Source organism: Martes martes (assembly GCF_963455335.1).
Source record: "Martes martes genome assembly, chromosome: 5".
Taxonomy (NCBI): Eukaryota; Metazoa; Chordata; class Mammalia; order Carnivora; family Mustelidae; genus Martes; species Martes martes.
The window spans coordinates 87,958,881-87,984,957 of record NC_137892.1 but is presented as its reverse complement, the minus strand read 5'-3'; the positions used below and the strand labels follow the sequence as shown (position 1 = coordinate 87,984,957).

At 44.5% G+C, this 26,077-nt stretch overlaps 1 protein-coding gene and 1 pseudogene across 12 annotated transcripts in view; both read left to right on the top strand.

Moving 5' to 3' along the window:
- Positions 1-26,077, top strand: part of LOC308343026 (protocadherin gamma-C4) — a gene marked incomplete at its 5' end in the record, with an annotated part of 174,801 nt that overhangs the window by 47,785 nt on the left and 100,939 nt on the right. The window contains one exon of one of the 11 annotated variants that reach the window (XM_080803834.1): positions 1,962-4,358. The exons of 5 other annotated variants lie outside the window; for them this stretch is intronic. In XM_080803834.1, coding sequence (XP_080659960.1) covers positions 1,962-4,358 — 2,397 coding nt within the window. Of the gene's footprint in view, positions 1-1,961; positions 4,359-6,740; positions 9,204-13,059; positions 15,469-23,333; positions 25,755-26,077 lie in introns of those variants that run through there. 5 more of the 11 variants (XM_080803829.1, XM_080803831.1, XM_080803833.1 and 2 more) reach the window with 5 other exon arrangements.
- Positions 18,526-19,816, top strand: LOC308342611 (protocadherin gamma-A8-like; annotated as a pseudogene). The gene is made up of 2 exons: positions 18,526-19,567; positions 19,676-19,816. The product of its transcript is annotated as a protocadherin gamma-A8-like (transcript).

Genomic DNA, 26,077 nt, shown 5'->3' with positions numbered 1-26,077 from the left:
CAGGGAGTCTGCTTTTCCCTCTCCCTCTGCCCCTGCCCTTCCACCCCCCTCCCATGCTTTATTTCTCTCTTGCTTTTTCAAATAAATAAACAAAATCTTAAAAGAATGAAATGTATGCATCAAGCTTTGCTGAGATCTACATCAATGATATGGATCTAATGCAACAATAAAGGTTATTGTCTGAAACCAAAAAATATGACATAAAATGTCATTTCAAGTGACACTTGTGAAGTAAGCAGTTAGATGTTTTAAAACAAAACTCTATTGCACTATTTTAGTGGTACAGCCATGTGAAGTGTGTTTGTCTCTCCTAGTGGGAGATTGGGGGTGCTTGCTTTATGAAACAACCAAATACTCAGGTCCTAGACCAGAAATTGGTTCAATTTATTGGATCTGCTGAAAAATTCAGTTACTAATAACCCAGTCTGGGGTTAACTACTTTTATATTTGTTATATGACATTTCAGTGAAGGCCAGCATTTCAGTTGACTAGCAGCAGCTAGAAGGGGTTGATGACAAGTAATCTTGTTTATGTGGATTTACTTCTTTACTAGGAACTATGCAAAATATTATTCCCCTTGTAACTTTGAAGATTGATGTTACATTTTGCAACTGGGAAAATAATTGTGCAATAGGAAGGAGGATGATAGGCTGTTTTCCTGGCTATGTTTACACTTTCCAGTATTAAATAGAAGGAATTTTTTTTGGAACATAGCATTGGTGGTATTTTGGATAAAAGAGGATGTGCAATAGTGTGGAAGTGGGCTTCATATATTTTATAGGGTTCAGATGTATAAAAAGCTTAGGGAGAAGACAATATTACTGATACTTTGTGGGGCAGAAATATGATTATCAGGTATTTTGAAAAGGAGACTCCCCCAGCCAGATTCATTGGATACTTAAAAGCATTTTTAAACAAAGGAGAGAAGCAACTGTTAAACCCAGTATGCTATTGCAAATGAATATTCTAAGGACTATTTCATCAATTGAGGTCATCATGGGATATTGTATTTAAGCACAAAAGTGAGAACCAGTACCTCATTGCGGTAGACCAAGGTTAGCAACTTTGTGTTTGAAGGCAAAATATATCTCTCTGGTAACTTTGAAGGTTGATGTTATATTTTATGACCAGGAAAATAATTGTGCAATGCAAAGGAGGGGGAATAGGCTAAAGTTTTTTCCGGCTATCATTTCCTTCACTGATAGAAGTGTACATCAGATAATATTACTATAAAGAAATTATTGAAACTATTTTGAAATAAAGAAAGGTTTAGAGGTAAGTATAAATTGTGCCCTTTTAAAGACAATTTCAGCATTACTGATGCTTTCTGAAAAGTTGAAATGAATCAACATAGAGATACCCAAAAAGGAAAGAAATCAAGAAAAACAGAAACAAGGAAAGAAGAACAAAACTTTATTCATATACTGCTAATTGATAAGTATTCAAAATTACTGTACTCTGAAATCCTTTAGGCCTAGTCTGTGTGATAGTCATCTATTAAAGTGTGGATTTGCAGATGGAGGAATAATTATGTCAACATATGGATTACCCTGAAAACCTAGAAATTTGGTATGTTTCTGTAGCTAAGGATATGAATCAATCGTCATTAAATATATAGATATATAAAAATAATTTGTTCAGTTATGCTCAGGGTTGTACTTATTGTAGCTGGTTAAACTGAAGCATTAGAGGCTGCAGTGTCCTAGTGCGGACTGTGGGCGCCGCTGTTGGCCAAAATGGAGAGCTTGGGCACTGGCGATCGGTTCGCGCAGCCGCAGCGCACTTTCCCTATCCGACTCGCTAGCCCGAGCCTTTACACCACTTCCTCCTGTGGAAAAGCGGAAACCCTGACCCTCACACAGGACTTACAGGCCGTTCGGAGCTCTGGACATCTGCAGCCCAGAGATTATTTGTGATCCGGCGTCTCCAGGCCGGTGAGCAACCTGAAGGGAGCAAGAGGGATGGGGAGCGGCGCTGCGGAGAGGGGCTGGGCTGAGAGGCGGCCGGTGCTCTTTCCCTTCCTGCTGTCTTTGTTCTGGCCGGCGCTGTCTGAGCAGATCCGCTACGGGATTCCCGAGGAAATGCCCGAGGGCTCGGTGGTGGGGAACCTCGCCAAGGATTTGGGACTGAGCGTGCATGAGTTACCGACTCGACAACTGCGCATCAGTTCGGAGAAGGCTTACTTCACCGTGAGCGCCAAGAGCGGGGAGTTACTTGTGGGCAGCAGGCTAGACCGGGAGCAGATATGTGGGAAGAAGACAGCCTGTACTCTGGAATTTGAGGCTGTTGCTGAAAATCCGTTGAACTTTTATCACGTGAGTGTGGACATCGAAGATGTTAATGACCATACCCCCAAGTTCACCCAAACTTCCTTTGACCTGCAAATAAGTGAGTCTACAAAGCCCGGGGCTCGATTTATTTTAGGATCTGCCCATGATGCAGATGTTGGTACCAACTCACTACAGAATTACCGGCTCAGCCCCAATGATCATTTCTCACTCGTGAATAAAGAGAAATTAGATGGCAGTAAATACCCTGAGCTGGTACTAAAGGTGCCTTTAGACCGGGAAGAGCAGAAATCCTACCAGTTGATCTTGACGGCATTGGACGGCGGGGATCCACCCCTTAGTAGTACTGCCCAGATACAGGTCCTAGTGACTGATGCCAATGATAACCCTCCAGTGTTTAGCCAAGAGCTATACAGGGTGGCTGTTCCGGAAAACGTTCTTCCCGGCACCCTTGTGCTTCGAGTGATGGCCACTGACCAGGATGAGGGTGTCAATGCCCAGATCACTTTTTCTTTCACGGAAGCAGGCCAGATCACCCAGTTTGACCTGAATTCTATTACGGGGGAAATTACTATTCTACATACGTTAGATTTTGAGGAGGTCAAAGAATATTCCATAGTTTTGGAAGCAAAGGATGGTGGAGGAATGATTGCCCAATGTACCGTGGAGATAGAGGTCCAAGACATAAATGACAATTTCCCAGAAGTGGTATTCCAGTCTCTGCGGGATATCGTTATGGAGGACACCAAGCTGGGAACACACGTTGCTTTGCTTAAAATCCGTGACAAGGATTCTGGACACAACGGAGAAGTTGTTTGTAAATTAGAAGGTGATGTTCCATTTAAAATAGTCTCTTCTTCGATAAACACCTATAAATTAGTGACAGATGGAGTTCTAGACCGTGAGCAGACTCCTGAGTACAATGTTACTATCACAGCCACCGACAGGGGCAAGCCCCCCCTTTCCTCTAGCTCAAGCATCACCCTACACATTGGCGATGTCAACGACAACGCGCCAGTTTTCAAACAGCCTTCGTATGTCGTTCATGTGGCAGAGAACAATCCTCCAGGCGCCTCGATTGCCCAAGTCAGCGCCTCCGACCCCGACCTGGGGCCCAACGGTCGCGTCTCCTACTCCATCGTCGCCAGCGACCTGGAGCCACGGGCGCTGGCGTCCTACGTGTCCGTGAGCGCGCAGAGCGGGGGGGTGTTCGCGCAGCGCGCCTTCGACCACGAGCAGCTGCGCGCCTTCGAGCTGACCCTGCAGGCGCGCGACCAGGGCTCGCCCGCGCTCAGCGCCAACGTGAGCCTGCGCGTGCTGGTGGGCGACCGCAACGACAACGCGCCGCGGGTGCTGTACCCGGCGCTGGGGCCCGACGGCTCGGCGCTGTTCGACACGGTGCCGCGCGCCGCGCAGCCCGGCTACCTGGTCACCAAGGTGGTGGCGGTGGACGCCGACTCGGGACACAATGCCTGGCTGTCGTACCACGTGCTGCAGGCCAGCGAGCCGGGACTCTTCAGCCTGGGGCTGCGCACGGGCGAGGTGCGCACGGCGCGTGCTTTGGGCGACCGGGACGCGGCCCGCCAGCGCCTGCTGGTCGCTGTGCGGGATGGGGGACAGCCGCCGCTCTCGGCCACGGCCACGCTGCTCCTGGTTTTCGCCGACAGCTTGCAGGAGGTGCTGCCGGATGTCAGCGAACGTCCTACACTCTCTGACCCCCAGGCTGAGCTGCAGTTCTACCTGGTCGTAGCGTTGGCCTTGATCTCAGTACTTTTCCTCCTGGCTGTGACTCTGGCCATAGCCTTACACCTTCGTCGCTCCTCCAGCCTCACCACCTGGAGCTGTTTTCAGCCTGGTCTGTGTGTCAAGTCAGGACCTGTGGTTCCCCCCACCTACAGTGAAGGAACTTTGCCTTATTCCTACAATTTGTGCGTTGCCCACACTGGAAGGACGGAATTTAATTTTCCAAAGTGCAACGAGCAGTTGAGTTCAGAACAAGACATACTTTGCGGGGATTCATCTGGGGCCTTATTTCCACTTTGCAAATCCAGTGAGTCAACATCCCATCTGGTGAGTTTCTTTTAAGCATAACCTGCTTCGTATGATCTACCCAATTATTTATTTTTCATGGAAAAATATACACTTTGTAGATCTAAAAGTTTCTCTAAAAAGTAAAACTATCATACCATTCTTCAAGGGAAGTTAAAGTAGGAGCAGTTATGTCTCTTTTAGGGATGCCTTGACAGGCTCAGATCTATGGAGCAGTGAGATTGTGGTTTTATCTAGGAAGGGAATCAGTGTTATAGGCCATCTCCTAAAAGCTAATGAGATTTTTTCCTAAGTTTTTCTTCCTATTACCTAATATACTTTTTTAGCTGGATGTAGTATAAATGTTAAAGTGGGCAATCATTTTAAAAACCTTTAAAACAAAAAAAGCTAAAATTAGATATTTTTCATAACTGATTTTACCATTTTGTTTCTTCTATTTACTTTGTTTTAAAGCCTCCTAGAATAAAGTATCTTAACCTGGATTTTAATGTAGATGGGCACATTCCAGTTATATGCAATGAACTGTGTGGGTGTTTAAAAGCATTTTACTTACCAGTAAGACCAGTATGCTCACCAGAAGACAAAAGCATTTTCTTTATCTTGCAGCATAGGTTTTTCACACATACCTGTATAATTTTAAATTGTCTTTTTTTGCAGCCCACATATAGCCAGAAGACTTCTAGTCATTCTGTTATCTCTAGGAGAAAAATGGAGTCTTGAATTCTTCAAATTTTAGACAAAATTGCCAATCTGATGTACATACTAGCATATATGTATATGATATCTATATAGATATGATAATACATTTTTCATCTTTAGCTAGATTTGTTAGCAGATGCTCAGTCACTGACCACTTTACAAACTGAAGAAAAGAGACATAATTTTTTTGGTAGTGACACTTTTCGATTGCTTGATGATAATTATGTGTTCCCTCTTTGTGGTTCTCTTGATCAAAATACTACTTAAGGGGGCGCCTGGGTGGCTCAGTCAGTTAAGCGTCTGACTCTTGATTTTGACTCAGGTTATGATCTCAGGATCCTGAGATCCAGCTCCACACTCAGCAGAGATTCTCTATAGGAAAAAAAATACTAATTAAAGCAAAATTAACTTTAGAATACATGTCTTTTTCACAAAGTTAATTGAGTCTGCTTTAAAATGTAATCATCTCTCATTTGTGGAAGAGTAGGATGGAGATTTGCTTTTCATTTTGTATTCATTTGTATTGTTAAAAATATTTTCTATTCAAATAGAAAAAATACAGAATTTAAATAAAGTAACAAATCAAGGTTGCCTGGGACACCTGGGTGACTCAGTTGGTTAAGAGTCTGCCTTCAACTTGGGTTGTGATCTCAGGGTCTTGGGATCAAACTGCACATTGGTCTCCATGCATATCAGGGAGTCTGCTTGTCCCTCTCCCTCCTCTGTTCCTCCAGCCACTCGCATTCTCTCTCAAATAAAATAAAATAAAATAAAATAAAATAAAATCTTAGAACAAAACAAAACAAGAGTGCCTGGCTGTCTCAGTTGGTAAAACATAGAATTCTGGATCTTGGGGTTGTGAGTTTAAGCCCCACCTGGGTGTAGAGATTACTTAAAAATAAATAAATAAGTGAAATAGCAAAATAATATAATCTCTGAGGAAACTTAAAAGTGAAAGCATGTATCCTGTTAACATTTAACAATATTTGAAAACATATCAATATGTAATTAAAATCGCATTTTAAAAAGAAAATTTAAAAAGCAACAACTCTGCTGAAGGCTTACTATAATGATAATTGGTTTACATCAAATACAACACCTTCTGAGTGAATCATGTTCAATAGTTCTACTTTAGTCTAAAAATGAATTTATTGCCAGTGACAACTAGAGACCTTACTTATTCGATAACAGATTTACAATAAAGCTCAGTGCATAGTAAGAAATGAAATGTTAATGATTTACATTTTAAGAGTAAACATATTCCAGAAATTTGAGTAATGTGAGACAATCCCATAAATCCTTGGGGATCATTTAATAATTCTTTGTAAAACTTTAACCCTACTTAATCCCATGCTTCTTGGCAACAACTTTTAACATATGAATTCAGAGACAAATAAATTCAAAACATGCTGTAAAAGGCAAGTATTTTTTTTCCTCCCTCAATAATCTAACATACACTAGTGCACATCTAAGTGGATGCAGTAACTGCTTAGGACTCTAAGCGCCGCTGTTCACCTATTTGGAGATAAATGTAACCAAATGCCATCCGGTTACTAAAGGCTCAGATCTCGGAAAGACCGGCAGATCCCACAAACCAGCTGCAGGGCTGCAGCGGAACTCTGTCCTTACATCTGAGACACTCCAGTTTTCTATAAGATGATTCCCACAGCTGCAGCAAAAAGGTAAACAAGACGCATATGCCCAATGAAGATGAGTGGATTCAGTAGTGAAAGAACAATGGCCGCTCCAAAGAATTACTGGAAACGCGGCAAGCTGGTCCTGCTGTGCATGTTCATGGGCACGCTGTGGGAAATCGGGAGAGGACAGATCCACTATTCGGTGCCAGAAGAGAGCGACAAAGGATCCTTTGTGGGTAATATCTCCAAGGACCTGAATCTGGAGTCACAAGAGCTGGCGAAGCACGGAGTCCGCATCGTCTCCAGAGGTAGGACGCAGCTTTTTGCTCTGAACCGGAAAACTGGCAGCTTGCTCACCGCGGGCAGGATAGATCGGGAGGAGCTTTGTGCTCAGAGCACACAGTGTCTAGTAAATATCAACATCCTGGCTGAGGGCAGAGGAAAACTTTTTGGGATAGAAATAGAAATCACCGATATCAATGATAATAACCCAAAATTCCAGACTGAGAATCTGGAAATGAAAATTAATGAAATCGCTGCGCCTGGAACACGTTATCCGCTCCCAGAGGCTGTTGACCCCGACGTGGGCATGAATTCCCTACAGAGCTACCAGCTCAGCCCCAGTCACCACTTCTCCCTGGACGTGCAAACTGGAGACGACGGAACTCTACACCCAGAGCTGGTGCTGGAGCAGGCCCTGGACCGCGAGGAAGAGGCTGCTCACCACCTGGTCCTCATCGCCTCAGACGGCGGTGATCCTCGTCGCTCCAGCACAGTGCACGTCCACGTGACAGTGCTGGATACAAACGACAATGCCCCGGTTTTTGCTCTACCGATTTACCGAGTGCAAGTCCCAGAGAATGTGCCCCTGGGCACCCGGCTGCTTACTGTAAGTGCTAGCGACCCAGATGAGGGAGCCAATGGAGAGGTAACCTATAGATTCTGGAAAATTAGTGAAAAACAATCTCCATTATTCCAGCTTAATGAAAATACTGGGGAAATATTGACAGCAGAGAGTCTAGACTATGAAGAATGTGCATTTTATGAAATGGAAATACAAGCTGAAGATGTGGGGGCACTTTTGGGGAGGACCAAAGTGCTCATTTCAGTGGAAGATGTGAATGACAATAGACCGGAAGTGATCATTACCTCTTTGTTTAGCCCAGTCTTGGAAAATACTCTTCCTGGAACAGTAGTTGCCTTCTTGAATGTGCATGACCGAGACTCTGGGAAGAATGGTCAAGTTGTCTGTAACACACCTCATAATTTACCTTTTCAACTAGAAAAATCAATAGATAATTATTATAGATTGGTGACATGGAACTATCTGGACCGAGAAAACATCTCTATGTACAATATCACAGTGATGGCCTCAGATCTGGGAACTCCTTCTTTATCTACTGAAACTCATATCACCCTGTATGTGGCCGATATCAATGACAATCCACCCACTTTCCCTCAAGTCTCCTATTCAGCCTATATTCCAGAGAACAACCCTAGAGGTGCCTCTGTCTTCACTGTGATGGCTCATGACCCTGACAGTGGCAAAAATGCCCAGGTGACTTACTCTGTGACCGAGGACATCATCATGGGGAGCCCTCTCTCCTCCTACATCTCCATCAACTCAGACACAGGCCTCCTATATGCTCTGTGCTCCTTTGACTATGAGCATATACGAGACTTGCAGTTACTGGTGACTGCTAGCGATGGCGGGGACCCTCCACTCAGCAGTAACGTGTCACTGATCTTGTTTGTGCTGGATCAGAACGACAACACACCAGAGATTCTGTACCCCACCCTCCCCACTGATGGTTCCACAGGCGTGGAGCTGGCACCCCGCTCTGCAGAGCCCGGCTACCTGGTCACCAAGGTGGTGGCAGTGGACAGAGACTCTGGCCAGAACGCCTGGCTGTCCTACCGCCTGCTCAAGGCCAGCGAGCCAGGGCTCTTCGCGGTGGGGCTGCACACGGGCGAGGTGCGCACAGCGCGGGCCCTGCTGGACAGAGACGCGCTCAAGCAGAGCCTGGTGGTGGCGGTGCAGGATCACGGGCAGCCCCCTCTGTCGGCCACCGTCACGCTCACCGTGGCCGTGGCCGTGGCCGACAGCATCCCGGACGTCCTGGCGGACCTGGGCAGCATCGGGACCCCCGCCGACCCAGACGATGCGGACCTCACGCTCTATCTGGTGGTGGCGGTGGCGGCAGTCTCCTGCGTCTTCCTCGCCTTCGTCATCGTGCTGCTGGCGCTCAGGCTGAGGCGCTGGCACGCGTCGCGTCTGCTCCAGGCTTCAGGAGGCGGGCTGGTGGGCGTGCCGGCCTCGCACTTCGTGGGCGTGGACGGGGTGCGGACTTTCCTGCAGACCTATTCGCACGAGGTCTCCCTCACCGCGGACTCGCGCAAGAGTCACCTCATCTTCCCCCAGCCCAACTACGTGGACACGCTAATCAGTCTGGAGAGCTGTGAGAAAAATGATTCCTTGTTAACATCGGTAGATTTTTGTCAATATAAGGATGAAGCTGCTTCTGTTCAGGTGAGTTCAGTTCTTTGTTCACGTTTAATTCTGAGAGGAATTATATTTTTTTATAAATTTATGTTTTAAAACACACATTGTGGAGATAGTTTTAAAAGGTTTTTAAAAGTGAAACACAAAGTTTTTTTATTTTAGTGCTGGTACTATAAAATTGAACTCTAATCGTGATCATTTGCTTCATTTGCTTTCCAAAGACTTGGACAAGATTGTTTAAATGTCAATTCTCAGTCTTTTAACAATTTTCCATATGTGGAGCACCTGGCTGGCTCAGTCAATAAAGCATGAGATTTTTGATCTCAGGGTAGTGAATTCCAGCCCCACTTTGGGTGTAGAGATTACTTTAAAATATATATATATATATATATATATATATATATATATATATATATATACACACATACACATACATACATACATACACACACACACACACATACCCAAGTGCCTCAGTCCATTAAGTGTCTGCCTTCAGCTTGGTCGTGATCCCAGGTTCCTGGAATCAAGCTTGGTTGGAGTTCCTTGCTCAGTAGGGAGCCTGATTTTCCCTCTGCCTGCTCTGCCTGCAGTTCCCCCTGCTTGCGTTCTCTCTCTCTCTCTCTTTCTGACAAATAAATAAAATCTTTAAAAAAAATATACAAAAAATTAGGGTACCTGGGTGGCTTGGTTGGTTGTCCTCTGACTCTTGGTTTCTTGCTTGGGTAGTGATCTCAGGGGTTGTGAGATCAAGCAGGGTTGGGGCTCTTGGCTCAGTGGAGACTCTGCTTGATGATTCTCTCCCTGTGCACCTCTCTCCGCTCATGCTCACACTCTCTCTCTCAAATAAATAATCTTTTTTTAAAAGAAGAAAAACATAATAATAATTTTTTATTTTCCATATGTTACTATAATTATCACTTATTCACTCATTCACTTAAGAATTAGTTACCCTGGGGCACCTGGGTGGCTCAGTGGGTTAAAGCCTCTGCCTTTGGCTCAGGGCATGATCTCAAGGTCCTGTGATAGAGCCTCGCATCAGGCTCTCTGCTCAGCGGGGAGCCTGCTTCCCTTCCTCTCTCTCTGCCTGCCTCTCTGCCTACTTGTGATCTCTGTCTGTCAAATAAATAAAAATCTTTTAAAAAAAGAATTAGTTACTCAACCACATATGGTAAGTTTGTTTTCTATTTGGAAAATATATATTCCTAATTAGAGTTGAGAAAAAAATAACTGAGACTTTTAAATCCTTGTATTAGCTTAGTAAACGTAAAATACATCTTACAATTTTGGGATTCTTTTAGGGTTAGGATCTTGAAGATCTGAAGTTTTCTAGGCTTTTGGAGATTTTTCACTTTAAACCCCTTTTATGAGCTTTGTATTTGCATCAGTACCCTTCAAAACTGTGATACTTCTTATTATATTTCAGAACGTAAATACGGGGGCAGCTGGGTGGCTCAGTGGGTTAAAGCCTCTGCCTTCGGCTTAGGTCATGATCCCAGGGTCCTGGGATTGAGCTCCGCATCGGGCTCTCTGTTCAGCAGGGAGCCTGCTTCCTCTCTCTCTCTCTGCCTGCCTCTCTGCCTACTCGTAATCTCTGTCTGTCAAATAAATAAAATCTTTTTTAAAAAAAGAACATAAATACATTTGAAAGGGTGGAACTTGGTAGTAGGTGAAACTGGTTCCCTTATATGTCAGTTGTCTCCAAGAGCTCATACTAAAGAAGACATAGAATCTAAAATCTAAAATTTCCATTACCCCCACCAAAAATAAAGACAACAAGATTATGTTTGAAATAAAATGTCATTTTGTAAAATACAAAAGATGTTTTCAGTAAGTTCCAATGAGTTCTTTGAACAGCCGTGTGAAATGTGCTGTGTTCACATGGTGAGAGAGTTTGAGAATGTTGATTTTAAGAAGTTTCATTTATAAATAGATTCTAAACAAGCTGATCAGTTCAATAAAAAATGATTCCATCTGAATTATATATCTTCTGTATTCCTTGTTATAGCATTTTAACAGTGCTAACTCTTGATTTGTCATTACATGAGAATTAGGAACAGAATAAAGCATTTGTTAGTTATAAAATGGGCATTTCCCAAGGGCTCTGTAGTGTTTCCTCCTATTTTGTACATACTGTGGGTGGGATTTAACTTCATATTTTCTGTAGCGTTTGGGTGCACAGACATTTGAGGGGAGAACTATATTATTCATACTTCACAATTTTTAAAAGTGTTTGGAAACTTGTCCTGACAAAAGTACTTATTCTTATTCGAAACATTCACTGATTATTTAAAAAACTTCAACACATGGGGGCGCCTGGGTGGCTCAGTGAGTTAAAGCCTCTGCCTTCGACTCAGGTCATGATCTCAGGGTCCTGGGGTCGAGCCCCACATGGGGCTCTCTGCTCAGCGGGGAGCCTGCTTCCCTTCCTCTCTCTCTGCCTGCCTCTCTCCTTACTCGTGATCTCTGTCTGTCAAATAAATAAATTTAAAAAAAAAACTTCAACACATGGAGTAAAATAGAACAAATGTCATTTCCCCAGGAAATTTATATGAATAAACTTACCGTAAGTTCAATTCTAAAGTCATTACTTCAGTATAACATAGATACATAGATAAGAAAGTAATGTGATCTACTGAAATATCCTTTTGTGATTGTGTATTGAAGAATAGAAAAACATTTCCCCAGTGACTTTTAAGAATGAATTAATGTACTATATTGGGTATGACATAATCCAAGTAATTTTTAGACATGAAGAAGAAGGTAGAGTAAATAATCTCTTGGCTACATCATAGGGAGAGAGTTTTTTTTTCTTTGAATGAATACTTCCTTAGATAGTCAAAAGAGTAAAGAGAAATTATTTCTTAATACTTTTTTTAAAAAGATTTTTATTTATTTATTTAACAGAGAGAGAGAGAGAGAGAGAGAGAGAGATCACAAGTAGGCAGAGAGGCAGGCAGAGAGAGAGGAGGAAGCAGACTCCCTGCTAAGCAGAGAGCCCGATGCGGGGTCTCCCAGGACCCTGATTTCACGACCCAAGCCGAAGGCAGAGGCTCAAGCCACTGAGCCACCCAGGTGCCCCAAGAAATTATTTCTAAAAGAGAGTGTTAATATTATCAGAAGATGTTTGAGGTTGTATGAAATTGCACAACTTTACAAAATAATTTCCAACAGTGTTAGTATTCTCTAATATATGTAACATGAAACAGCATTAATAATGTACAAATGTTGGGGGAAACATTTAGGTATCAATGAAAGAAGATTAAAATTGTTTCACATATTATACCTAATAAAATAATTCTGTGAAGTCAGTAGGTGATAAGCTCTCTGAAGTCAAGACGTCTGTTTTACTCATTTTTATATTGCTACTGACAAGGGCAGTACTTAGCACAAGGCAACAGTTCAATGTATGTATGTAGTAGGGTGAAATGGACCAGTATATGTAGGTTTCTATAAAAACTCAACATATTTCTAATAAATTGGAAACAAGAGAAAAAATACCTTTAAAAGGCTTTGTAATTTAAGATATTAAATATATTAACATAAAAACGTGGCTTGTTCAGTTATGCTCAGGGTTGTACTTATTGTAGCTGGTTAAACTGAAGCATTAGAGGCTGCAGTGTCCTAGTGCGGACTGTGGGCGCCGCTGTTGGCCAAAATGGAGAGCTTGGGCACTGGCGATCGGTTCGCGCAGCCGCAGCGCACTTTCCCTATCCGACTCGCTAGCCCGAGCCTTTACACCACTTCCTCCTGTGGAAAAGCGGAAACCCTGACCCTCACACAGGACTTACAGGCCGTTCGGAGCTCTGGACATCTGCAGCCCAGAGATTATTTGTGATCCGGCGTCTCCAGGCCGGTGAGCAACCTGAAGGGAGCAAGAGGGATGGGGAGCGGCGCTGCGGAGAGGGGCTGGGCTGAGAGGCGGCCGGTGCTCTTTCCCTTCCTGCTGTCTTTGTTCTGGCCGGCGCTGTCTGAGCAGATCCGCTACGGGATTCCCGAGGAAATGCCCGAGGGCTCGGTGGTGGGGAACCTCGCCAAGGATTTGGGACTGAGCGTGCATGAGTTACCGACTCGACAACTGCGCATCAGTTCGGAGAAGGCTTACTTCACCGTGAGCGCCAAGAGCGGGGAGTTACTTGTGGGCAGCAGGCTAGACCGGGAGCAGATATGTGGGAAGAAGACAGCCTGTACTCTGGAATTTGAGGCTGTTGCTGAAAATCCGTTGAACTTTTATCACGTGAGTGTGGACATCGAAGATGTTAATGACCATACCCCCAAGTTCACCCAAACTTCCTTTGACCTGCAAATAAGTGAGTCTACTGTGCCAGGCACTCGGTTTATATTAGAAACAGCAGAAGATGCAGATATTGGCTTAAATGCCCTTCAGATTTATAAACTCTCTCATAGCCCTATTTTCTCATTGATAAGTAAAGAGAAACAAGATGGTAGTAAATACCCAGAACTGGCATTGGAGAAACGTTTAGACCGAGAACAACAGAGTTACCATCGTTTAGTTCTGACTGCCTTGGATGGTGGAGATCCGCCACTCAGCGGTACCACTGAGCTCCGGATCCAGGTCACTGATGCCAATGATAACTCCCCTGTATTCAAGCAGGACATATACAGAGTAAGTCTTCGAGAAAACGTGCCCCCAGGCACCGCAGTGGTACAGGTGTCAGCCACTGACCAAGACGAGGGCATCAACTCTGAAATCACTTATTCGTTCTACAGGACGGGGCAAGTCTTCGGTCTGAATTCAAAGAGTGGGGAAATTACAACTCTAAAGATGCTGGATTTCGAAGAAGTCAAAGAATATTCTATAGTGGTGGAAGGGAGGGATGGTGGAGGACTGGCTGCGCAATGTACAGTTGAAATTAACATTCAAGATGAAAATGATAACAGTCCAGAAATTACATTCCATTCTCTAGCGGAAATGATTCTGGAAAACGCACCGCCAGGAACACTAATTGCTTTGATCAAAATATATGACCGAGATTCCGGGGAAAATGGGGAGGTTAATTGTCGATTAGAGGGTGAAGTTCCTTTTCAGATAATCTCTTCATCCAGAAATTCATATAAGTTAGTAATAGATGGGGCTCTGGACCGAGAACAGACCCCAGAATACAATGTCACCATAACAGCCACTGACAGGGGCAGGCCGCCCCTCTCAGCGACCACTACTGTCACTTTGATCATCACTGACGTCAATGACAACGCTCCAGTTTTCCACCAGGCCTCCTACGTGGTTCACGTGATGGAGAACAACTCTCCTGGAGCCTCTATTGCCCAAGTCAGCGCCTCCGACCCCGACCTGGGGCCCAACGGTCGCGTCTCCTACTCCATCGTCGCCAGCGACCTGGAGCCACGGGCGCTGGCGTCCTACGTGTCCGTGAGCGCGCAGAGCGGGGGGGTGTTCGCGCAGCGCGCCTTCGACCACGAGCAGCTGCGCGCCTTCGAGCTGACCCTGCAGGCGCGCGACCAGGGCTCGCCCGCGCTCAGCGCCAACGTGAGCCTGCGCGTGCTGGTGGGCGACCGCAACGACAACGCGCCGCGGGTGCTGTACCCGGCGCTGGGGCCCGACGGCTCGGCGCTGTTCGACACGGTGCCGCGCGCCGCGCAGCCCGGCTACCTGGTCACCAAGGTGGTGGCGGTGGACGCCGACTCGGGACACAATGCCTGGCTGTCGTACCACGTGCTGCAGGCCAGCGAGCCGGGACTCTTCAGCCTGGGGCTGCGCACGGGCGAGGTGCGCACGGCGCGTGCTTTGGGCGACCGGGACGCGGCCCGCCAGCGCCTGCTGGTCGCTGTGCGGGATGGGGGACAGCCGCCGCTCTCGGCCACGGCCACGCTGCTCCTGGTTTTCGCCGACAGCTTGCAGGAGGTGCTGCCGGATGTCAGCGACCACCCGGAGCCCTCTGACCCTCAGGCTGAGTTGCAGTTTTACCTGGTGGTGGCTTTGGCCCTGATTTCGGTGCTATTCCTCCTCGCGGTGATTCTGGCGGTTGCTCTGCGCCTGCGAAGCTCCTCCAGCTCTGCCTCCTGGGGCTGTTTTCAGCCTGGTCTCTGTGTCAAGTCAGGACCTGTGGTTCCTCCCAACTACAGTGAAGGGACTTTGCCTTATTCCTACAATTTGTGCGTTGCCCATACTGGAAAGACAGAGTTTAATTTTCTAAAGTGCAATGAGCAGTTGAGTTCAGGACAAGATATACTACTTTGCGGTGATTCATCCGGGGCCTTATTTCCACTTTGTAATTCCAGTGAGTCGACTTCCCATCCTGAAACTCTAAAGCCGGTGAGTTCTATTTAAGTATCTACTCCTTTTCATCGTCTATCCAATTTTTCGTATTTATATGAAAATATATTACATTTCTAAGAGTAATAAGTTGTCTTAAGGACATCATAGCCCATCAGAAAGCTGTACTTCCATTTTTTAAGTAGAATGGTGAGCCAGGAGTAGTTATGTCACATATAATAGCATTATCACACCAAGTTCAGGTTTATGAAGTAGTGAGTTTCCTCCTTGCTTCACATAAAAAGTATTATATCCGTTTCTTATATCTTTTTTCATAGGTAATGAAATTTACCCAGTTTGCCTCATTTATTTTGAGTTTTTTTTACATGTAAGTAAACATTAAATTTAACGTAGACAATTGTCATCCTTTAAAACAAAGAAACTGCTACTAGCCTTCTTTCTTCACTGATTTCAGTAGTAGAGTTTCCATCCTTTTAAATGTTTATTCCTCATGTCTAATTCCTTGTATGTACTTAGTCATGACTATTTGCATACTTGAAAATTGTAAGAAAAATAGTGTGGAGGGGAGGTGAGGGGAAGAGAGACTCATTGAATTCATCAGAAGTTCCAATCATTATCTAAATTCCTTCAAATTTTTTGAATGCAAAATCCTCCTCTTCCTCCCATAGTTAATAGAAGACACAAGAAAAAGAAATGCTATTGTCTCTCTCACTCGCTGTCATTCCTTACCTATATTTTTTGAAGAAAGAGGGGAAAGTCACTGGATTTTCTTATTATTTGGAACTCTAAACATTAGTGATTAGAGGTTTTCTGATCATCCTTGTATCTGTAGGAGGAAAGGCGAATCCTGAATTTTCCATTTTATGGAAAAAATTACTAATTTTATGCTCAAAAGTTTGCCATTTCTTTTTTTTTAAGATTTTATTTATTTATTTGACAGACAGAGGTCACAAGCAGGCAGAGAGGCAAGCAGAGAGAGAGGAGGAAGCAGGCTCCCTGCTGAGCAGAGAGCCCAATTAGGGGCTCCATCCCAGGACCCTGGGATCATGACCTGAGCTGAAGGCAGAGGCTTTAAAAAGGTTGCCATTTCTTAAGAATCAGCCTTTTGCTTGGTCTTCCTTGGTAACTGCTTCAGTAAATGGTATCTTTTCAAATTGCTGAAAGAATTTTTTTTAACATAAGTTTGTCCAGTGTGGGGCTTGAACTCATCACCCTGAGATCTAGAGTCACATGCTCACCTGATGGAGTCAGCCAGGTTCCCCTGAAAGAATTTATTGTAATGGTACTTTTTGTTTTTTAATGATAATAATTTGTTCTACATCTTGTATTCTTTTTCTGTAATTATCACAGAGGTTTAAGTGACCTTTACAATATGAAGTTTGACTACTTTAAAACTGCATAATTTCTTTGTGGAAGGATTGAAATGGAAACTTGCTTTTCATTGTGTGTTTATTTCAATATTCCAAATGCCATAATCAGTGTATGCATTATATAGTCACATAGAAAATTTTAAAGAATTGAAATAACATTAAAGTGTAACATTCAGGGGCACCTGGGTGGCTCAGTGGGTTCAAGCCTCTGCCTTCGGCTCCGGTCGTGATCTCAAGGTCCTGGGATCGGCCTCCAGTCGGGCTCTCTGCTCAGCAGGGAGCCTGCTTCCCTTCCTCTCTCTCTGCCTGCCTCTCTGTCTACTTGTGATCTCTGTCAAATAAATAAATAAATCTTTTTTAAAAAAAGTGTAACATTCACAAATATGCAACTTTATGAAACCAATCCTTTCAAAATTAGCGATATTAGGTGAGAAAATCTTTTACTGTTGCCTAATTAAAATTATTTTTGTGAATGAAATTTTAAGGACATCTTACTCCAGCAAATTTACTATCTGCATAAATTAACCTTATAAAATAATTTCAAAATGAATAATCCATATATTCACTCAATGTAATTATGTAATATATATATAATGTATAAAACTAAGAAAAATATGAATGTATTTCCAAAGAGGATTATATGTTGTAGTTACATCAGAAAATAATATAGGAAATTTTTGAAACATTATAAAAAGGGAACTAGAATAATTTACATATGTAAACGGAGAGCAAAATTTTACCAAGAATAAGTTAATTTTATTAAGAAAAAATGGTGAGGGACAGGCAGGTGGCTCAGTCAGTTAAGCATCTGACTCTTGATCTTAGCTCATTTCTTGATCTCAGGGTGGTAAGTTCAAGCCCCACATTGAGCTCTGTGCTGGGTGTGGAGCCTACTTAAAAAAAAGAAAAAGGGGGTGCCTGGGTGGCTCAGTGGGTTTAAAGCCTCTGCCTTCAGCTTGGGTCACGATCCCAGGGTCCTGGGATTGAGCCCTGCATTGGGCTCTCTGCTCGGCGGGGAGCCTGCTTCTCCCTTTCTCTCTTTGCCTGGCCCTCTCCCTACTTGTGATCTCTGTCTGTCAAATAAATAAAATCTTAAAAAGAAAAAGAAAAAAATTTTTTAAATGTCAATTTAACAGTACGCTTAATAGAAGTTTCATTCCACTTCATTTTCAACTAACACATCCAGCAATGGTTATTGCTTTTTGAAATGAGAATGCAAGAAGCAGTGAGACAAGTCTTCATAAGTCATGGTTCAAAGAGTGTTTTCTTTTTTAACCATCTGTAATCAAGTATTATCTCAGTGGGTGTGGTGACAGATTAGGACTCTAAGGGCACTGTTCGCCAGCTCTGAGAAAAGCTCAGTCAGCTCTCTATCCCATCCCAACATTAGGATCTGCAACTACACAAAGCCTCACAGATCCCACAAACTGCAGCAAAAGCTGCAACAAAACTCACCCTCTTAACCTGAGGCACCTCAGTTTCTCCTAAGGAAAAAGATCATTATAATTTGCAGGAGGAAAAAAGAACCTAAGGAGTCAATTTGCATAGAAAGCATCCTGAAAAAAAAAATAAGTATCCGCAGCAAAGCAATGATAGCCATTCCACGGAACCTCGCACTGCGAAGGACTGGTTCTGCTGTGCCTTTTCCTGGGCAGGCTGTGCGAGCCCTGGGCCAGCCAGATACGCTGTTCACTATTTGGTGCCTGAAGAGACAGAAAAGGACTGTATGTGGGAGAGTATCTCCAAGGACCTGTGGCTGGAGCCCAGGGAGCTGGCAGAGGGCAGAGGCCGCATCGTCTCCAGAGGTAAGATGCAGCTTTTTGCTCTAAATCTGCTAAGTGGTAGTTTGGTCACAAAGGACAGGATAGACCGAGAGGAGCTCTGTGCTCAGAGCACACAGTGTCTATTTAAATTTGAAGTCCTGTTGAATGGAAGTAGAAGTAACATATAAAAGACAGTGCTCCAGAATTCCACACTGAGAATCTGGAAATTAAAATTAATGAAATTGCTGCTCCTGGAACACGTTATCCGCTCCCAGAGGCTATTGACCCCAACGTGGGCATGAATTCCCTGCAGAGCTACCAGCTCAGCCCCAGTCACCACTTCTGTCTGGATGTGCAAACTGGAGACGATGTGCAAACTGGAACTCTACACCAAGAGCTGGTGCTGGAGCAGGCCCTGGACCGCGAGGAAGAGGCTGCTCACCACCTGGTCCTCATCGCCTCAGACGGCGGTGATCTGCGTCGCTCCAGCACAGTGCACGTCCACGTGACAGTGCTGGATACAAATGACAGTGCCCTGGTTTTTGCTCTACCGATTTACAGAGTGTAAGTCCCAGAGAACATGCCCCCGGCAGCTGCTTACTGTGAGCGCTAGCGACCCGGATGAGGGAGCCAATGGAGAAGTAGCCTATAGATTCTGGAAAATTAATGAAAAGCAATCTCCATTATTCCAGCTTAATGAAAATAACTGGGGAAATATCGACAGCAAAGAGTCTAGACTATGAAGAATGTGCATTTTATGAAATGGAAATACAAGCTGAAGATGTGGGGACACTTTTGGGGAGGACCAAAGTGCTCATTTCAGTGGAAGATGTGAATGACAATAGACTGGAAGTGATCATTACATCTCTGTTTTACCCAGTCTTGGAAAATACTCTTCCTGGAACAGTAGTTGCCTTCTTGAATGTGCATGACCAAGACTCCGGGAAGAATGATCAAATTGTCTGTAACACACCTCATAATTTACCTTTACAATTAGAAAAATCAGTAGGTAATTATTAGAGTTGTTAACAGTCCAAATTCTTGACAGAGAAAAAAACCTCTGAATATAACATCACAGTGACAGCAACAGAGGAATGCCACCCCTGTCCACAGAAATTTACATCAACCTACACCCGAGACATCTATGATAACCCAGCTTCTCTGGAAAAGTCCTACTCAGTCTACCTCCCTGAGAACAACCACAGAGGCATCTCCATCTTCTTGGTGTCAGTCCATGACCCCAACAGCGACTAGAACACCCAGGTGTTATTTACACCTTGGTTGAGGACACTGTCCAAGGGTTGCCTCTTTCCTCCTTTGTCTCCATCAGCTTTGACACTGGCGTGATATACATGCTGTGCTCTTTCAACTTTGAGCAGTTTCATGATCTTCATATGCAAGTTAGGGCTAGTGGCAGTGGGAACCAACCATTGCAGCAACAACATGTCACTGAACTTGTTTGGGCTGGACCAGAAGGACAGTGCATCAGAAATCCTGTACACCACTCTCCCCCACTAATGTTTCCATTGGTGTGCAGTCCACAGAGCCTGGCTACTTGGTAACCAAGCTGGTGGCTATAGACACTCAGGTCAGAATGCCTGGCTGTCCTACCGCCTGCTCAAGGCCAGTGAGCCTGGGCCCTTCTCAGTCAGGCCCTGCTGGACACAGACATGCTCCAGCAGAGCCTGGTGATTGTGGTGGTCCAGGACCACAGCCAGTCATCTCTCTTATCCACTGTCACACTCACCATGGCCTTGGCTGACAGCATTCCAGATGTGCTGGCTGACCTCAACCGTCTGGAGGTTCCCGCATACCCAGAGACCTCAGACCTCATCGTAGACTTAGTGGCAGCAGTGACTACAGTCTTTTGCATCTTCCTCACCTTTGTCATTGTGTTGCTGGTGCTCATGTTATGGCGCTGGCACACCTCACATCTACTCCAGGCTGTGGGCGTTGGATTAGCTGGTGTGCCCACTTCTCACTCTGTGGGCATTGATGGGGTGTCAGCTTTTCTGCAGACTTCTTCCCAGGAAACCTCACTCATGATTGACTCCTGGGAGAGTCATCTGATCTTTCCCCAGCCCAACTATGACAACATGCTGATTAGCCAGGAGTGCTGTCAGAAAAATGACCCTTTGTGTGTTTAAGATGATTCTAGGTTTCCTATAGAAAACACCTCTTTGGTTCTGGTGAGTTCCATTTTTCCTTTATTTTCTATTATAATTGTTTTTTTTTCTTTAAGGTTGCACTTAAGGTATGATACACTGATGGTAACATATTTCACACCATTCAAGTTTTCACTTGGCCTAATTTTTGCTCTGACATATATAGGAGGCATTTATTGGTTACACAACTGATACAATTTTCACTTTCTCTTAATTAAATTAACCTAGGGTCAATGGAAATCATGGGGCTGGTCTCATTATTGATCATTGACATGGACTATTTGGATGTGTTTGCTTGGTTGGTTATCAGTTCACTACTAATTCTTAGGGGTGGTTTTCCATTCCTGAAATTTATTATTGTTGTTATCCTCTATGACCCCATTGTGAATTTCTTACATATCTTTGAACTTCTTACGTACTGCTGAAACATAACTACATCTGATACAGATTTTGTAACGTAAATTAATGACAAAACACATCTGTTCTTCCTGAAGAAACTAAAAGCCCAGACTTTTCTGCTTCTGCTTTCCTGTTTCTATGATAGGACAATACCCATTTGAAGTTATGGTTTTCAGATCACATGTTTGTAGAGATTGTTTGAATTTAAAGATCACTTTTGAGGAAGAATGACACTTCACTTAGAGGGGTTTCTGAGAATGAATACTGAGAGAGGACAAAACAAGGGAGATAAAAATTATTCCTCAACTGTCTGTTATTTATGGCTCAATTCTCCAATCTACAGGCTCAAAATAAATCTGGGTAAAGGAGACAAGTTAGGAAAATATTCTCAGGAACTGCTGGAGAAGTCTCTAAAAATATTTTACTGGCTTTTAGCTATAAGAAACTATTTTATTTTATTTTTAACAAAGCATCTTTTCAAGTAAAAATGACATTCTGGGAGACTTTATTTTTTTATTATTTAGTTTTTGAGAGAGAGAGTGAAGGGGGAAGGGCAAAGAGGGGGTAGAGAATCTTAAGCAGACTCTGTGCTCAGTGCAGAGCCTGCAGGGGAGCTGGATATTATGATGCTGAGATCATGACCTGAGTCTGGAGGCTTAACTGACTAAGTCACCCAGGCACCCCTCTAGGAGACTTTAAAAATGAGCTTTGAAGTCGATTCAAAATTCTATTCTAATGCGCTGGCCATAGGGTTAACAGGTCTGGAAAGCCATTATGACATACAGACATTATAATTATTTCAAATTCTCTATTTCTAAGCTACTAAGAAAAAATTAAAGCATCCTTCAGGGTCATATTTTTAACTGTGCAACAGGGAAACTGTTACTTGAAGTTTCTGTCCTGGGGAGTAACCATTGGTACTTAGTATTCAAAAATATTAAATATGCGTTAATTTGGGAAAAAATAGCATAGATATTGATGAAGGTTAGTATATCATGATAGCTTACTACTGTTCTCTACCATTAATAATATCACTTGCAAGCTCACTGCGTGGATAACTGGGCAGAGTGGGGAAAATGTTGAATTCTACTTTTCTCAAACAAGATAGGACTTCTACATTGGTAACATTTTATTATAACAAAGTAGGCTAAAATCTTCGTTTATCTTAGTGTTTCATCTTAAAAGAAGAGTTAAAATATCTTGGATATGCTTCAAAATAATGAGGGAGTACAATATATATTGAATGAAGATGGCCTTGTGTTGATCATTATTGCCATTGGGTGATGATTATATGATGATTCAATAATAATATTCTCTGCTTTTGTCTAAGTTTTAAATTTTTCCATAATAAATTTCTTTAAACACTAAGTACATACAACTGTAATACTTTAGAAAAACTAAAATTTTGGGCTCTTATATAAGTGCATTTTCAAATTGGGGTTCCTGGGTGGCTTAGTGGTTTAAGCCTCTGCCTTTGGCTCAGGTCATGATCTCAGGATCCTGGGATGAGTCTCCCATCGGGCTTTCTGCTCAGCAGGGAGCCTGCTTCCTCCTCTTTCTCTACCTACTTGTGATCTCTCTCTGTCAAATAAATAAATAAAATCTTTTTAAAAAAATTTAAAAGTCAAAGAGCAGTGTATACATATTCTATGTATATAGAGAAAATATATTTTTTCTCTATATATTTCCCTTATACATATTTCTCTCTCTATATATTTTTCTCTATATACAATTGACACCAGGTCCTCTCTGTTGCCTAGGACGAGGGGGTCAATGCAGAAGTAAACTAACTACTACTTCAGGAGCACTTCTCAGAGTACAGGGAATTTATAGAAATATGTACAGGAGTTTCGAAGAGCATATTTATTATATTCTAGAGATACTCTAGAGAAAAAGTGGATTGAAGAAGAAAATGTCAGGCTGCGGTACCACACGGGGCCTCTGGGCGCCGCTGTCGGCCAGTACAGGGCAAGCGCAGTCGCCCGGGATTCCTTAGCCTCCAGTCTGGGCTTTCCTGTGCAGTCACCAACACAAACGGAAGGAAACCCTGTTCACACATTGAGGCTCCTGGCCGCGCAGACTTTGCCAACAGACACGGATTCCCAGCTCCGCCTGTCATGGTCGGAATGTTCTTCCAGTGACCCCGTAGATTGCAGTTTCTTCAGCTTTCCGGAAAGACTAGGACCCCGCGAGAACTAGAGAGAGCGATGGGAGGGAGCTGTTTTCAGAGGCGCCCAGCCGGCAGGCTGCAGGTACTGTTTCCCTTTCTGCTACCTTTGCTCTACCCCGCGCTCTGCGAGCCGATCCGCTACTCCATTCCCGAGGAACTGGCCAAGGGCTCGGTGGTGGGGAACCTCGCCAAGGATCTCGGGCTCAGCGTCTTGGACGTGTCGGCTCGGAAGCTGCGAGTTAGCACGGAGAAGCTGCTTTTCAGTGTAGACGCAGAGAGCGGGGACTTACTCGTGAACGACCGAATAGACCGTGAGCAGATATGCAAAGAGAGAAGAAGATGTGAGTTGCAGGTGGAAGCCGTGGTGGAAAATCCTCTAAATATTTTTCATATCATTGTGGGTATTGAGGATATTAACGACCATGCCCCTCAGTTCCATAAGGATGAAATAAATTTGGAAATCAGTGAATCTGTATCCGAAGGTGCACGAATATCCCTTGACCCTGCCACTGACCCTGATATAAATATGAACTCAGTTAAGGATTATCAAATAAATCCAAACCCTTATTTCTCATTAATGATGAGAATTAATTCTGATGGTGGTAAATATCCAGAGTTATCTTTGGAGAAACTCCTAGACCGGGAAGAGCAACGTTCTCATCGCTTGATATTAACTGCCTTGGACGGGGGAGACCCACCACGAAGTGCCACCGCTCGAATAAAAATATTTGTCAGGGATGCCAATGACAACTTCCCAGTGTTCAGCAAAGAGGAATATAGAGTCAGTGTTAGTGAAAATCTGCCCGCCGGATCCTCCATGCTGCTGGTGACAGCCACTGACAAAGATGAGGGGGTCAATGCAGAAGTAAACTACTACTTCAGGAGCACTGCTCAGAGTACAAGACACATGTTCTCGCTAGATGAGAAAACAGGTATGATTAAGAATAACCGGTCACTGGATTTTGAGGATACGGAAAGATACACCATGGAAGTGGAAGCAAGGGATGGAGGTGGTCTCTCTACTCAATGTAAAGTCATCATAGAAATCCTAGATGAAAACGATAACAATCCTGAAATAACCATCACTTCTCTCTCTGATGAAATTTTGGAGGACACTCTTCCAGGAATGGTGGTGGCACTCTTCAAAACACGGGACAAAGATTCTGGAGAAAATGGAGAAGTTGTGTGTAACATAGGGAGGGATATTCCTTTCAAGATTTATTCCTCTTCTAAGAATTACTACAAGCTGGTGACAGATGGAGCCCTAGACCGAGAACGGACTCCGGAATACAACGTCACCATAACAGCCACTGACAGGGGAAAGCCGCCCCTCTCCTCCAGTACTACTATCACTCTGCACATCACCGATGTCAACGACAACGCGCCGGTTTTCCACCAGGCCTCCTACGTGGTCCACGTGGCCGAGAACAATCCTCCTGGAGCCTCCATCGCCCAAGTCAGCGCCTCCGACCCCGACCTGGGGCCCAACGGTCGCGTCTCCTACTCCATCGTCGCCAGCGACCTGGAGCCACGGGCGCTGGAATCCTACGTGTCCGTGGGCGCGCAGAGCGGGGTGGTGGTCGCGCAGCGCGCCTTCGACCACGAGCAGCTGCGCGCCTTCGAGCTGACCCTGCAGGCGCGCGACCAGGGCTCGCCCGCGCTCAGCGCCAACGTGAGCCTGCGCGTGCTGGTGGGCGACCGCAACGACAACGCGCCGCGGGTGCTGTACCCGGCGCTGGGGCCCGACGGCTCGGCGCTGTTCGACACGGTGCCGCGCGCCGCGCAGCCCGGCTACCTGGTCACCAAGGTGGTGGCGGTGGACGCCGACTCGGGACACAATGCCTGGCTGTCGTACCACGTGCTGCAGGCCAGCGAGCCGGGACTCTTCAGCCTGGGGCTGCGCACGGGCGAGGTGCGCACGGCGCGTGCTTTGGGCGACCGGGACGCGGCCCGCCAGCGCCTGCTGGTCGCTGTGCGGGATGGGGGACAGCCGCCGCTCTCGGCCACGGCCACGCTGCTCCTGGTTTTCGCCGACAGCTTGCAGGAGGTGCTGCCGGATGTCAGCGACCACCCGGAGCCCTCTGACCCTCAGGCTGAGTTGCAGTTTTACCTGGTGGTGGCTTTGGCCCTGATTTCGGTGCTATTCCTCCTCGCGGTGATTCTGGCGGTTGCTCTGCGCCTGCGAAGCTCCTCCAGCTCTGCCTCCTGGGGCTGTTTTCAGCCTGGTCTCTGTGTTAAGTCAGGACCTGTGGTTCCTCCCAACTACAGTGAAGGGACTTTGCCTTATTCCTACAATTTGTGCGTTGCCCATACTGGAAAGACAGAGTTTAATTTTCTAAAGTGCAATGAGCAGTTGAGTTCAGGACAAGATATACTACTTTGCGGTGATTCATCTGGGGCCTTAATTCCACTTCAGGTTGGGCATGATTTGACTGCACATCCTGAGACTCTCACACCGGTGAGTTCCACTTTTGTATCTTCTGAAGTATTCTACTAGTTTCTCTTTCAGGCATACTATTGTATTTTTATATAAAGAATCGTATTTAGAAAATCCATAACTAATAACCTTTTTGTCTTCTCAATGTTTAGTTTTTGCTGATTATATTTTTCAAGATTTAGTTGGTTCATAAGTTGCTCTATAATTCAGAAATAATGTCACTAAATTGGAGAAATCTAGTCAAGTTCAGATTAGCAAAACAGGCAGTGTTTTCTTGACAGATAAATTAATAGGTAATTATTCAAATCTGATAAGATTTAAGATGCATTTTCCATATCCTTATA